This window comes from Salmo salar, chromosome ssa20, assembly GCF_905237065.1.
Source record: "Salmo salar chromosome ssa20, Ssal_v3.1, whole genome shotgun sequence".
NCBI classification, from domain to species: domain Eukaryota; kingdom Metazoa; phylum Chordata; class Actinopteri; order Salmoniformes; family Salmonidae; genus Salmo; species Salmo salar.
Window position 1 is genome coordinate 26,639,468 of NC_059461.1, and position 14,052 is coordinate 26,653,519.

The window sequence follows — 14,052 nt, forward strand, 5'->3', positions numbered from 1 at the left end:
TTTGAGGTGCTAACAGCACAGCATGCAAGCTGGGCATTGAATTGGGCTGCTGACCATGCAAGGCTGTGGATACTAGATTTATATTAGGTAGAATGATATAGTGTATCCTTTCTATTCTTCTGTGACCAGTGGGAAACACGTTTTGTTGGGGGGGAGAGAAAATGGGCCATTATACACTATATATACAAAAGTATGTGGACACCCCTTCAAATGAGTGAATTTGGCTATTTCAGGCACACCCGTTGCTGACAGGTGTATAAAATCGAGCACACAGTCATGCAATCTCCATAGACAAATATTGGCAGTAGAATGGCTTTACTGAAGAGCTCAGTGGCTTTCAACGTGGCACCGTCAAATTTCTGCCCTGCTAGAGCTGCCCCGGCCAACTGCAAGTGCTGTTATTGTGAAGTAGAAACGTCTAGGAGCAACAACGGCTCCGCAGCAAAGTGGTAGGCCACACAAGCTCACAGAATCATCTGTCCTCGAATGCAACACTCACTACTGAGTTCCAAACTGCCTCTGGAAGCAACGTCAGCACAAGAACTGTTAGTCGGGAATTTCATGAAATAGGTTTACATGGGCGAGCAGCCACACAGAAGCCTAACATCTCTATGCGCAATGCCAAGCGTCGGCTAGAGTGGTGTAAAGCTCACCACAATTGGTCTCTGGAGCAGTGGAAACGCGCTCTCTGGAGTGATGAATCACGCTTCACCATCTGGCAGTCCGACGGACAAATCTGGGTTTGGCGGATGCCAGGACAATGCTACCTGCCCCAATGCATAGTGCCAACTGTAAAGTTTGGTGGAGATGGAATAATGGTCTGGGGCTGTTTTCATGGTTCGAGCTAGGCCCTTTAGTTCCAGAGAACGGAAATGTTAACGTTACAGCATACAATGACATTCTAGACAATTCTGTTTTTCCAACTTTGTTACAACAGTTTGGGGAAGGTCCCGTTTCAGCATGACAATGCCCTCGTGCAAAAAAGTGAGGTCCAAACAGAAATGCTTTGTCGAGATCGGTGTGGAAGAACTTGACTGGCCTGCACAGAGCTCTGACATCAACCCCATCGAACACATTTGGGATGAATTGGAACGCCAACTGTGAGCCAGGCCTAATCGCCCAACGTCACTAATGCTCTTGTGGCTGAATGGAAGCAAGTCTCCAGAGCAATGTTTTGACATATAGTGGAAATCCTTCCCAGAAGAGTGGAGGCTATTATAACAGCAAAGGGGGAACCAACTCCATACTAATGCCCATGATTTTGGAACGAGATGTTCGATGAGCAGGTGTCCACAAACTTTTGGTCATGTAGTGTATCAAGCGGCCCTCGTCTCACTCTCTCTGCGTTTCCAGACATTCCTGAGAACGTGACCAAGAAGGAACACCCAACCTTGTATTCCACCAGGCCCCCATGGCTGGAGTCAATACTAGAGTCGACCGATTGATCGGAATGGCCGATTTCAAGTTTCCATAACAATCGGAAATCGGTATTTTTGGACACGGATTTGGGCAATGTTTTTTTATTTTACACCTTTATTTAACTAGGCAAGTCAGTTAAGAACACATTCTTATTTTCAATGACGGCCTAGGAACGATGGGTTAACTGCCTTGTTCAGGGGCAGAACAAAAGATTTTTACCTTCTCAGCTCAGGGATTCAATCTTGCAACCTTACGGTTAACTAGTCCAACGCTCTAACCACCTGCTTTACATTGCACTCCACGAGGAGCCTGCCTGTTACGTGAATGCAGTAAGAAGCCAAGGTAAGTTGCTAGCTAGCATTAAACTTATCTTATAAAAAACAATCAATCATAATCACTAGTTAACTACACATGGTTGATGATATTACTAGTTAATCTACCCTGTCCTGCGTTGCATATAATTGCTTAGGTACACATTGCTCACATTGCTCCAATACACTGGCAATACTAAAGTGCCTATAAGAACATCCAATAGTCAAAGGTATATGAAATACAAATCGTATAGAGAGAAATAGTCCTATAATAACTACAACCTAAAATCTCTTACCTGGGAATATTGAAGACTCATGTTAAAAGGAACCACCAGCTTTCATATGTTGTCATGTTCTGAGCAAGGAACTTAAACATTAGCTTTCTTACATGGCACATATTGCACTTTTACTTTCTTCTCCAACACTTTGTTTTTGCATTATTTAAACCAAATTGAACATGTTTCATTATTTATTTGAGGCTAAATTGATTTTATTTATGCATTATATTAAGTTAAAATAAGTGTTCATTCAGTATTGTTGTAATTGTCATTATTACAAATAAAAAAATAAACAAATGTAAAAAAAAACAAAAAAAAACGGCCGATTAATCGGTATCGGCTTTTTTGGTCCTACAATAATCGGTAACGGCGTTGAAAAATCATAATCGGCCGACCTCAATTCAGTCAATTCAGTAAGTAAACAAACATTGCAATTTTTCTCAATGCGGAAAATTTGAATTGAAGTTTGGTTCACTTTTTGAATTGACTGGAATTGAAATGGAGTTGACCCCCACCCTGCTAGGCCCAGCAGCATAGCACACATCTCCCCCCTAGACATCTGCACTGCTCTGTGAGTACACCTTCAGTGCCTTTGAAGCCTGCAACACTTCCCCTCTCTCCTTAAGGGCTCAGACACACCAACAGTGTTTGCTGGCCGAGAGTACTTAGCACCTCTGAACGTAATTTGCAAAGCAAGAATTGTAGAATTGTGTGAAAAATGTTGGCAGTCAGACGTCTACAGCAGGTGGTCCCTAAAACACAGCGCGCTGAATGATCAGCAGACAAACGTGAGATCCACAATCGGTGCGATGTGTGTGAGCATTAACATTCCTCCATATCCCCATTTCCCTCTCTGCCCTCTTTCTCCCTCCTCCAGCTTTCTTCCTTTCTTTCAGAATCTCTCTTTCTCCCTCTCTGTGTGTGACTGGCCTCCTCTAGTCTCAGTAACCCATTTCATCTTGACAGCTGTGGCAGCACTAGCAGGGACAACTCAGGTCTCATTAGTGTCGGGAGCTTGAGAGAGAAAACGGATCGAAATCACCCTCATCCTTCACTTCTCTAACTCCATCTCTCTGAGTCACACTCACTCTCTCTCTCGGAGTTGTTATATGACGAGGACTTATGATGCTTTAAAGGCAATTGAAAAACCTGCATGTTTTGCATACCGCGACAACAGATCCATTGATGACATTGTGCCCTATTCCACCTGGACAAGAGGATTACTTATGTGAGAATATTGTTCATTGACTACAACTCGGTTTTCAACACCGTAGTGCCCTCCAAGCTCTTCAATAAGCTCAGGGCCCTGGGACTAAACCCCTCCCTGTGCAACTGGGTCCTAGATTTCCTGACGGGTCGCCCCCAGGTGGTGAGGGTAGGCAACAACATCTCCTTCACGCTGATCCTTAACACAGTGGCCACCCAGGGGTGTGTGCTCAGCCCCCTCCTATACTCCCTGTTCACCCACGACTCCAACTCTAACATCAAGTTTGCTGACGACACAACAGTGGTATGCCTTATCACCAACAATGTCGAGACAGCCTACAGGGAGGAGGTTAGTGCCCTGGCAGAGTGGTGCAGAGAGATCCGACCCTTATCCACATCGAATCCACACCAATGTGGCCGCAGTGGAGAGGGTCAAAAGCTTCACCAAGGACCTGAAATGGTCCCACCACATCGACACCGCTGTGAAAAAGGTGCAACAGCGCCTCTTCAACCTCAAGAGTCTAAAGAAATTCTGCATTGCCCCCAAGACCCACAAACTTCTTACGGATACACCATCGAGAGCATTCTGTCGGGCTGCATCACCGCATGCTGCACTGCAAGCAACCTCATGGCTCTCCAGAGGGTGGTGTGGTCAGCCCAATGCATCACTGGGGGCACAATTTCCGTCCTCTAGGACATCTACAGCACCCGGTGTCATAGGAAGTTCAAGAAGATCATCAAGGACCTCAGCCACACAAGCCACAGCCTGTTCACTCTGCTACCATCTAGCAGACTTAAGGCAGTACAGGTGTATCAAAGCCTGGACCGAGACTGAAAAACAGTTTACATACTATTTTACCCACGTTATTTGTATGCACTGTATTCTAGTCATGGCCCATTCTATATAACTACTGCTGTACACAGCTGTTCTATTCATATACTGCCCATACTGTCTATTCACACCATTTAGATACACATTCATATTCCGGACTGATATACATTCGTGTAGATTTGGCCTTGTGTTTTAGGTTATTGTCATACTGAAAGGTGAACTCATCTCCCAGTGTCTGGTGGAAAGCAGACTGAACCAGATCTCCCTCTAGAATTTTGCCTGTGCTTAGCTTCATTCCATTTGTTTTTTTTATCCTGAAAAACTCCCCAGTCCTTAACAATTGCAAGCATACCCATAATGCAGCCACCACTATGCTTGAAAATATGGACGGTGGTACTCAGTAATGTGTTATTTTGGATTTTCCAGTGAATTGCTTTGCCACATTTTTTGCAGTATTACTTTAGTGCCTTGTTGCAAACATGATGGATGTTTAAGAATATTATTCTGTACAGGCTTCCTTCTATTCACTCTGTCAATTAGGTTAGTATTGTGGAGTAATTACAATGTTGTTGATCCATCCTAATTTTTCATCTTTCACAGCCATTAAACTCTGTAACTGTTTTAAAGTCACCATTGACCTCATTGTGAAATCCCTGAGTGGCTTCTTTCCTCTCCGACAACTGAGTTAGGAAGGACGCTTGTATCTTTGTAGTGACTGGGTGTATTTATACACCATCCAATTATTAATTTCACCATGTTCAAAGGGACATTCAATGTGTGCTTTTTTTGTTTGTTTTACCCATCTCCAATAGGTCTCCTTCTTTGCGAGGCATTGAAAAACCTCCCTGGTCTTCATGTTTGAATGTGTGGTTGAAATTCACTGCTGGACTGAGGGACCTTACAGGTAATTGTATGTGTGGGGTTCAGAGATCAGGTAGTCATTAAACAATCTGGTTAAACACTATTATTGCACAAAGAGTGAGTCCATACAACTTATTATGTGACTTGTTAAGCACATTTTTACTCCTGAACTTATTTAGGCTTGTCATAACAAAGGGGTTGAATACTTATTGACTCAAGACATTTCAGCTTTTCATTTTTAATCCATAAAAAAAATAATTAAAAAAAGTGTTCCACTTTGACATTATGAGGTATTGTGTGAAGGCCAGTGATAAAATATATCTCAATTTAATACATTTTAAATTCAGGCTGTAAAACAAAATGTGGAAAAAGTCAAGGGGTGTGAATACTGTGTCTGAATCGTGTCCTCTCTCCATCTCTTTTCACATGCTTCCCTCTCTTTATGTTCTCTCCCCTAACTTCTGTGTCACTCTCGTGCTGTCACTGTCAGTGTGACTGTCACTATGTGTGCATTCGGTGTGCCCTGCAGGCACAGTCACATAGTGGTGGCTGAATGAGGAAGTGATGGTGGCTCTGTGACTGGCTACACTATGAAGAGCAACTAGAGACCACTTTAATGGCTGCCTGACAGCTGGTGAAGAGATTCACTACAGCTCCGGGGGCCCATGCACCCTGTGACTTTACACACACACACACACACACACACACGCTTGCAGTAGGGCGATACGCACTCCTGTATAAATACACACGCATAAACACACACACAAGGCATTGTGACTGTAAAGAGAATAAAGCCTCAAAGTGTTACCTAATTATAAATTATATGATGAAAATACTGCAGGCATTAAATCTGCTGTGTCTCTCTCCTTCCTGCTGTGAGGCATGTACACACACACAGTCACATGCACACACAAAGTCACACGCGTTGCTTAAGTCACATGCTGTCACTATAGGCACTCGAGTGGAGCTCCTTTCCTAGGCCTCCTTCCAATTAATCTTTTTCAGGATGCAAAAACAAAAAAACAAGCGTGCTGCATAAAAAAAAAGGAAAAAAGGAAAACTGAGAAGAAAAAAAAAACGTGCTTTTTGGTCTGGGTAGGTTGGCTAGAAATAATTGGCTGTCAAGGATAGGAAAAGTAGTAGTGTGCTTTTTCATAACTGGACCAAAGAACAATACAAGGACAGAGCAGGGGACAGTAAGAGGACAGGGAAAACAGAGTGGCCTGCCTCCTTTGTTTCCATTAAAACCCAACAAGCAGGGATGGCACAATGTCTAGGTCACTACAAGCACTGGTGGCTTGGAGGAGAGGAGATGATCATTCTCCCTGTATGCAAACAGGCTTTGGAGAGTAATGCCCTGGGTGTGCCTCTGCATAACGGCTGCTAATGGCACTGATGGCCACACCCCCTACAGCTCTCTCGGAGTCCTGCAAGCTGTTTCTTGTCACGTCCTACCTATGACAAACAATCCCTGCACTGTTATTGACATAATGAATTTTAGAGAGCCAAGGCTGCAGCTTTTTATTTCGCCATCATCTGTAGAGGACAATGAAGCGTGAGAGGCAGGAGTCTGCCAGCCACAGTGTGTGAAAAGGTCCTTTGGCAGCTCATTTGAAAGTGGATATTGGTGTGAAGAATGGCAGTCTGTAAACATGCTAAAAGCCTCGGCATGCAACACGGGGATGAGCTCACACACAACACACACACACACACAGGCAACTATACTCACACAAGCTAATAAAAAACAGACGAATACACACAGAAAAAAATGTATCACAAAATATAAGCATACATTTTTTTTTTTAAATGCTGCTCTTGGTAGAATTATACTTGGCTCTACTTCAAGATAATTCATGCCTGTCAGATATATATTCCATCTCCGTTTGAAGCTGTCACAACACCATTCATGTCAGTAAAGTCAACATATCTATATGAGTATCCTCCCTTCCTTCTATTCCCCAACCCCGCTGCTCACCTTCCTGCAGGTACATGACAGCCTGTGAGTAGTTCTGCAGTGCGTGGTGTGTCCTCCCCAGACTGCCGTAGGCCAGGGTCTTGGCCGCCAGGTCGTTGGTCTGAGCTGCAACACTCAGATGCTGCTCCTGGAACACCACTGCACGCTCATAGTTGCCTAGCGACTCGTAGGTGAGGCCCAGGTTGCCATAGGCACGGCCCTGTCGGGCGGGGCTGCCCGCCTCCTCTGCGATCTCCAGGTCACTCTGGTGGCAGCGCAGGGCCGTCTCGTACTCTCCCATGGACTGGTAGACCACGCCCAGGCCACAGCTGGCGTCGCCCTCTAGTGATCGGTCTTGGGTGTCACGGGCAATGCCTAGCTGGCGCTCCAGACAGGAGATGGCCTGTTCGTAGTTCCCCAGCTGGCTGTGGAGCGCCCCCAGCTCCCCGTAGGCCTGGGCCTTCCCTCCACATTCCCCCAGCTCATGGGCCACCACCAGACGCTTCTCAAAACACACCAGGGACTGCTGCAGGTTACCCATCGCCCTACAGAGGGAGACACAGAGTCAGGGCTTGACGAAGGAAAGTCAAACAGTAGGGGACGGAGATATGCAGGGTCAACTGGGCAGGCTGGGACAGAGATGGGATATATTATATGCCTACTAGAATGGCCTGTAATTGCCATCTGCTCCTCAATATGAACAAACAGACTCGTGCCACAGAGACTGTGTCCTCCAAGTGCACTCCTCTCACAGTAACCCTGTTCCTCTCTCTGCTCATCTCCTATCAGGGGATAGTAGAACAGCTATGATCTAATCTGCACATATGGCCACACTGTGCTATTAGAGAAGAATGAGAAACACACATCACATTTGCCATTTGCCAAGCTCTGCATCGTTTCAGTGGGAATGAATATTCAGATACCCAACAAAAAGCACGGCAGATGACTCTCTGAGGACTGTGTGTGTGTGTGTGTGTGTGTGTGTGTGTGTGTGTGTGTGTAGGGGAAGAGACAAGGGGCTGCAGGGGAATGAGGCAGGGCTGATGGGTTAATGATGCAATGGGTTGGGGGGTGCTAGATAATATAATTCACCCTCCACTTGGCCTAGATTAGAGGGATGTCACATGGACGATACAGGTTCTGTCTCTCTCTGTGAATAGGCCTACACATCGACTAAGACCCAGGTTTTGTTCTCTTGAACACTCTGCACAGAAACCCTGCAAATAGACCATTTTCACATTCACAGGCGGAGCAACAACTGCCGGATGTCGCTTGAAAAGGACCATTAAAAGAATAAAAGGCTTGAGCTTAATTAATGTTCTCTTTTAAAGTGAGCTGGTTCACTAAAGGCTCTGGGACAGAGAGAGAGAGAGATAGGAAGTGAGGAAGGTAGGAGTCTGATGTATATTCTTCACCTCTCAGCTCATGCATGGCTAATGCAGGGTTCTGTCGGATTGTTATGGTGGCATGTTGATGATGCACAATAAGGGAAAAAAATCATCTCTGAAATTAGGATTCCATTGCTGCTGCCGTGTTTTGTTTCACACCGTATTCTCACAGGATGTTATCAGCTCTCAGACACACACAGGGGAGAGAGAAAGAGAAGAAAAGAGACAGAATGTAAAAGGTTGTCTTGAATTAACTGCAGTTCCCCCGGTTTCAGACGTCTGTCAGCCAAAGCCTCTTTGCATACAGATCAGCTGGGGGCCAGTAGGCTCAGTGCTGAAGCAGCTAGCACCAGCCTCACTGAGCCTCACGATCCACAACACCGACCGTCAAGGTGTCTCTAAACTACGGTGGTCCTAGAAATGCCAGCGCCAACACAAGCAGGAAAACAGCAGCAGGCACAAAAAGGAAAAAGATTATGCAAAGCAGGATTACTATGATTATTAGTAATACCCCGTCAAAGCAAATTATCTGTCACCGCAACAACTAGAGGAAATTGATATCGGCAACTTACTCAAAGGCAGAATGGCTTTCTGCGCGCAACGGTAGCTTAGGAGTGTATTTGAAATATGACGCCTTGCTTTTAAATGTTATTCAAACGAGAAAAATACTAATTAAAGTTCTATATATACTTTCATCAGCAGTACTCTTCTTCTATGATTAAGATATTAGCTGTTCATAACAGGCAATAAGAGATTTCATGGTTTTAGTGCTTTCATCCAACCACAGATGTTCATTCCAGAGCTAAAGCAGGGTTTTTGTGCTGCAGAGGCGCCATGTACCCAAGCCAATCCTTTAGTGACACTTTAGTCCAATCACTACTTCAAGAAGAGGTCATTTGGACAGATGGCACAGCTTACCTAGAACACTAAGTAACTCATTCAGTTCAAAAACAGGAGTCACTGCAGTGCAGGGTACTCAACTAGTATTTGAGAAGGTTCAGTCACACAAATGTCCTGGGTGGCAAAGGTCAGGATGGATATTTTCTTTATTGGCGTAGTAACAAACCTCTACGTATGCGACCCCAAACTGTCCACACCCCTCTTGTTATATGTAGCAGTTTTTAAGCTTATTCCTGCAATTCATGTTTTATGTGTGCTCATATGATACCTGAGTGACAAAACAAAATCAATGAGGCCCCCATGGGCACATCATCTAAATAAGCATAACTGACCTACTTAGTGACCTGATAGGGAGCTATAACCAGTCATGTTACAGGTTTCTAAGGATGGCTACTAAGGGCTACTGAGAGATGTCACTGACCTGTGTCCATTCCCCAGGCCTCGGTAGGCCTTCTCCTGGTCCTGCATCCGGTTCAGGCTCTGGGCCACAGACAGGTACTGGTCGTAGTATTTAATGGCCTCTTCAAAGTCCCCTAGGGCCTCGTAACAGTCTCCCAGGTTACCATAGGCCCTACCCCGGTCCAACACGGCCTCGTTGCCACTCAGCTGCTGGAGGGTGGCCAGCTGCTGTTCCAGGTAGCCTATAGCCTCCTCCATCACCCCTACGTTCATCTTGGTGATGCCCATGTTGCCATAGACCTGGGCCTCTACCCCCGGGTCCTTCAGTCTGCGGCCCAGCTCTAGCTGCTCCTCGTAGCTCTTAAAGGCCATGGCGTACTTCCCCAGAGCCATGTAGACGGCTGCCAGGTGGCCGTGGGCTTTACACTCCCCAGGCACGTCGCCCAGCTCCTGGTACACCTCCAGCTCCTGGGTGTGGTAGCCCAGCGCCTTGTCGTACTTCTGCACCAGTCTGTAGGTGGCACCCAGGGCTGCGTAGGCACACGCCTCCATCCTGCGCTCCTTCACCTGAAACAAAGCACAGATAGGATTTCAGTGCATCAGCAAATATTCAACATCAACAGCCTTACATAAACAGCCCTGCTTTGCAAAATCAATGAAGTGCTGAACTTACAGTATATAACGTTAATCTCCCTTACTGTATGCAGACAACGTGGAGACCTTTCCTGTGACTATGACAGACTAAAAACAGGAGCCAGAGAATCTCACCTGGTGAGCCAGGGCCAGCTGCTGCTCATAGAATTGGATAGCTCCAGTCACGTCCTTCTTGCAGACAAAGATGTCCCCTAGGTTGCCCAGGGCTCTGAAGCGGGCCTGTGCATTATTAAGAGACTGGGCTAGAGAGAGCAGGTACTTCTGACACTCCTCTGCCTTGGTGAAGTCACCCAGAGCCTTGAAGGCCAGTCCCAGGTTACAGTAGGCCTTGGCCTGGCTCAGCTTGTCATGCAGGTCCTTAGCCAGAGCCAGGTCCTGCTCATAGTACTTGACAGCGTCCTGGTAGCTTCCCAGGCAGTAGTGGGCATAGCCCAAGTTGTGGCAGACTTTCCCCTCACTCTCCATGTCCTGGAGGTCAGGGGACAAGCGGAGGTACTGCTCGTAGTAGGGCACGGCTTGGGGGAATTCTCCCCGGGAGCAGTGGAAGTTCCCCAGATTACCTAGGGCGCGAGCCTCGCTCTGGACGTCTCGCAGCTCACGGGCGATATTGAGGTGGTTCTGGTAGTGCTGCAGGGCGCGGTCGTGGGCCCCCAGGGCCTGGTAGGCAACGGCCAGGTTACCATGGGTGGAGGCCTGTGAGGCCCGGTCATTGACCTCCATGGAGATCTGTAGCTCCTGGCGGTGGTAGCGTACAGCCTGGTCAAAGGCCCCCAGCGCGTTGTAGGCGTTGCCCATGTTACCGTAGGCCCGGCCCTGGGCAGCATAGTCACTGAGCTCCTGGGTGATGGAGAGGTGGGTTTTGTGGAGTTTCAGTGCAGTCTCATAGTCTCCTTTCATCTGGTGGATAATGCCTGTGGATTATGGAAAGGAGAGGGAGGTGACAAGATTATTATCCCATTCACAAGAAATGAGGAGAGTTCAGAGTGCCTCATCAGACAGCCACACTATGTAGAAAGCAAGTAATTCGATAGTTCAAATATGCTTTCTGCTGAGCCAGCTCACACAGCAAACATTCCACGTAAAAAATATCATAATTAAAATGGAGCACATTCACACAGCTTTATAATTACATCAAAACGGAATCATTAGATTTTTTAAACTGTCCTTCATGATTGTGTCTTTGAAGAAAATAAGCAAAACCAACAACTTTTCCACTGGGACTGAAACAACAGAGGGAGAAAGAGAGAGAGAGAGAGAAAGAGCGGGCAGAGCCGATCGAAAGCTGAGCAAACAACTTCTAAAAAAATGAGATGAATGTAGAGAACCAATCAACATCTTAGGACTCTGTGTACTGAGCATTTTATCTGTTAGAAAATATCATCCTCCTGAAAACAAAAGCTTTGCCCTGCAGCCAGCATGCACGTCCACACACAGCAGAGTGTATCTCTATCTACCTTCCTTTCCTCTGAGACACACACTGGGCTTTGAGTCCCACTGTCTGTTGTCACCCGGCTTTCCATAAACTCATAATTAAACTCCTAATATCAGAGCGCTGTGGCTCCCTGGAGCGGGGGAACAGAGGAGGAGAGTAGGGGATGGCCGCAGGCTGATGGACGGAGCCAGAGCCAGAGAGGACAGCCCGCCGCAGGACTAATGATCACTCACCATAGAAAGAGAGGAACATATGGAGGGGCCTGGCGTGGCGTGGTGGCGGTGCAGCCATTCATCTAACAGGCCTGGCTAACTGTGTCTCTTCTGCGTCAGCATCAGTGTGGGATAATGGGCCTGGGAGATGAGAGGAACCAGCCCCAACCCGCCGCACCACTCAGAGGGCACTAGGATGGAGACGGGGCCAGGCTGGGCTGGGGTGTGTGGGAAACAGGGAGGACAGGAGAGGGGGGCATTTATGGGTTGCGGTGGGAACTTGATGGTGCCATTGGGATTAGCTACCACCATGTGTGTCACTGTTTTCTGACTTTTCCCTACCAGAACCTTTCACAGTACTGGTGCACGCAGCGGCTAAGTGAACAGAAGGATACAAACTAAACAGCCAACTTAACAGACCCAAAATGATATGACTTCTGGCGCTGTAGATGTGGAGGCATGGCCATTAGAGTTGTTTGTTCAGTTAAAAGCCTTGTATTAGGCCTTTGAGATGCCTGACTAGCAGCCCTGCCGTTCTGTTGGTCTCTCGTTGGTCCTTATACAGTTTCAGGATTCTCTAACGCAGCCCTTTTTTTGGGCTGCCAGATTTGGAGGAATAGAAGAGGAGTGGTTTAAACTAAGCTGTGATAAAAAGTGTTTGAAATACATTTGATTGATAGAAAGTTCAGGTGAAAGAAGAGGTAAATATTTGATCTTGTTTGTAAATCCAGGTATCAAGGAAAGGGGATTACCCACACAAGGTACATTGGATGGCAGCATAAAAATAACCTATTCAAAGGTTCTCCTTGATTTGCATAGCCCATAGATAGTGGCGTAAATAACCCCAATCCATAGATGGGCTCACTTTTATGACGATTCGCACACAGTTCCCTCACAGTTTCACAGTGGAAAGGAACCCCCTCAGATGAGGTGGATCAGTAGCGCAGTATTTGTGTATCTATGTGGTTCTGTCTTCAGTTTAAAGTGTCATAGTCTTACCTGGCCCAGTAATCATCAGGTCATCACCTGAAGGAATTAATATGCTAAGAATTCTCCAGAAAAAAAGAACAAGAGACAGGGCAATGCCTGGTCCAGATTTGCAGAGGGAATACAATATGGATTATTAACATACAGTATATAGAATTGATAAACTGCTACTAACTCTATTATTATGACAAATGGTATAGGCATTATAGGCTTTTGACATTTGAGGTCAGACAGTTACAGTAGACTGATATTGGCACCTCACATATCATGGACAGAGCCCAGCCGGGGCTCAGAGCATGTTAACATTCACGGCAGGCTGGTCGGAGGAGCAATGACAACCTTTTCCCTCTTCAAAGTCATTGCCAAGATTATGCCCTCCCTTTGGAGCTTATCCCACAGAGGGTATAATGCCTATTGATGTATCACCAGCAAACATGGCCCCAGCCCTCCCCTGAGTCCATTGCTGGAGGCTAAAATTGGAGCTGGGGCTTGAAGGCTGGGGTGGGGGCTGGGGAGAAAGACTGGAGCTGGAGCAGGAAGAGATGAGGACCATGGACTAGGGCTAGTCCTAAGGCTGTGCCCAGGGCCAGACAAGGGGTCAGAAAACAATCTCTGTCTCTTCCACATTGTAAGAGGATTACAAGAACCCCTGGGTCCCTGTATGATAGTAAATAATAGCATGTTCTGCACCTCAGGTGGTAAATGGTGTTGGTACACAAACCAGATGGAGATGACAGAGATGGTTGGACAGCTGGATAAGAAATGGGAAATGATAGGTACACTGATTTCAAATGACCCCACCAAGAAATTATTCTTAGAGAAAGGAGAGATTGACTTCTGTTGATCCTTGTTATGCCCATGCAATTCACTTCGACTGCATGATAAGCATTTCTCTCAGACTGCACACTAAGCTTTGTTATGTTACATATATTGGCTATAGCCCAGAGGTTATTTGAGTCTGCAGCTCCATAATTCCCATCTGCACAGTGAGCACTTGAGACAATGACTGCGAAAAAAGAGGGATCAAACAACAAGGAAAATATCCCTCCACGCAGACACAAAATATCCCTCCACGCAGACACAAAATATCCCTCCACGCAGACACAAAATATCCCTCCACGCAGACACAAAATATCCCTCCACGCAGACACAAAATATCCCTCCACGCAGACACAAAATATCCCTCCACGCAGACACAAAATATCCCTCCACGCAGACA

General features: G+C 46.4%; 1 protein-coding gene across 4 annotated transcripts in view; it reads right to left on the reverse strand.

Moving 5' to 3' along the window:
* The window catches only part of LOC106580375 (tetratricopeptide repeat protein 28), a 330,699-nt gene that overhangs the window by 29,715 nt on the left and 286,932 nt on the right, over positions 1 to 14,052 (reverse strand). For all 4 annotated transcript variants that reach the window (XM_014161360.2, XM_014161361.2, XM_014161362.2 and 1 more), the window contains 3 exons: positions 10,317 to 11,113; positions 9,571 to 10,115; positions 6,883 to 7,406 (listed from right to left, as the gene is read on the reverse strand). In XM_014161360.2, the coding sequence (XP_014016835.1) occupies positions 6,883 to 7,406; positions 9,571 to 10,115; positions 10,317 to 11,113 (1,866 nt within the window). The remainder of the gene's footprint in view (positions 1 to 6,882; positions 7,407 to 9,570; positions 10,116 to 10,316; positions 11,114 to 14,052) is intronic.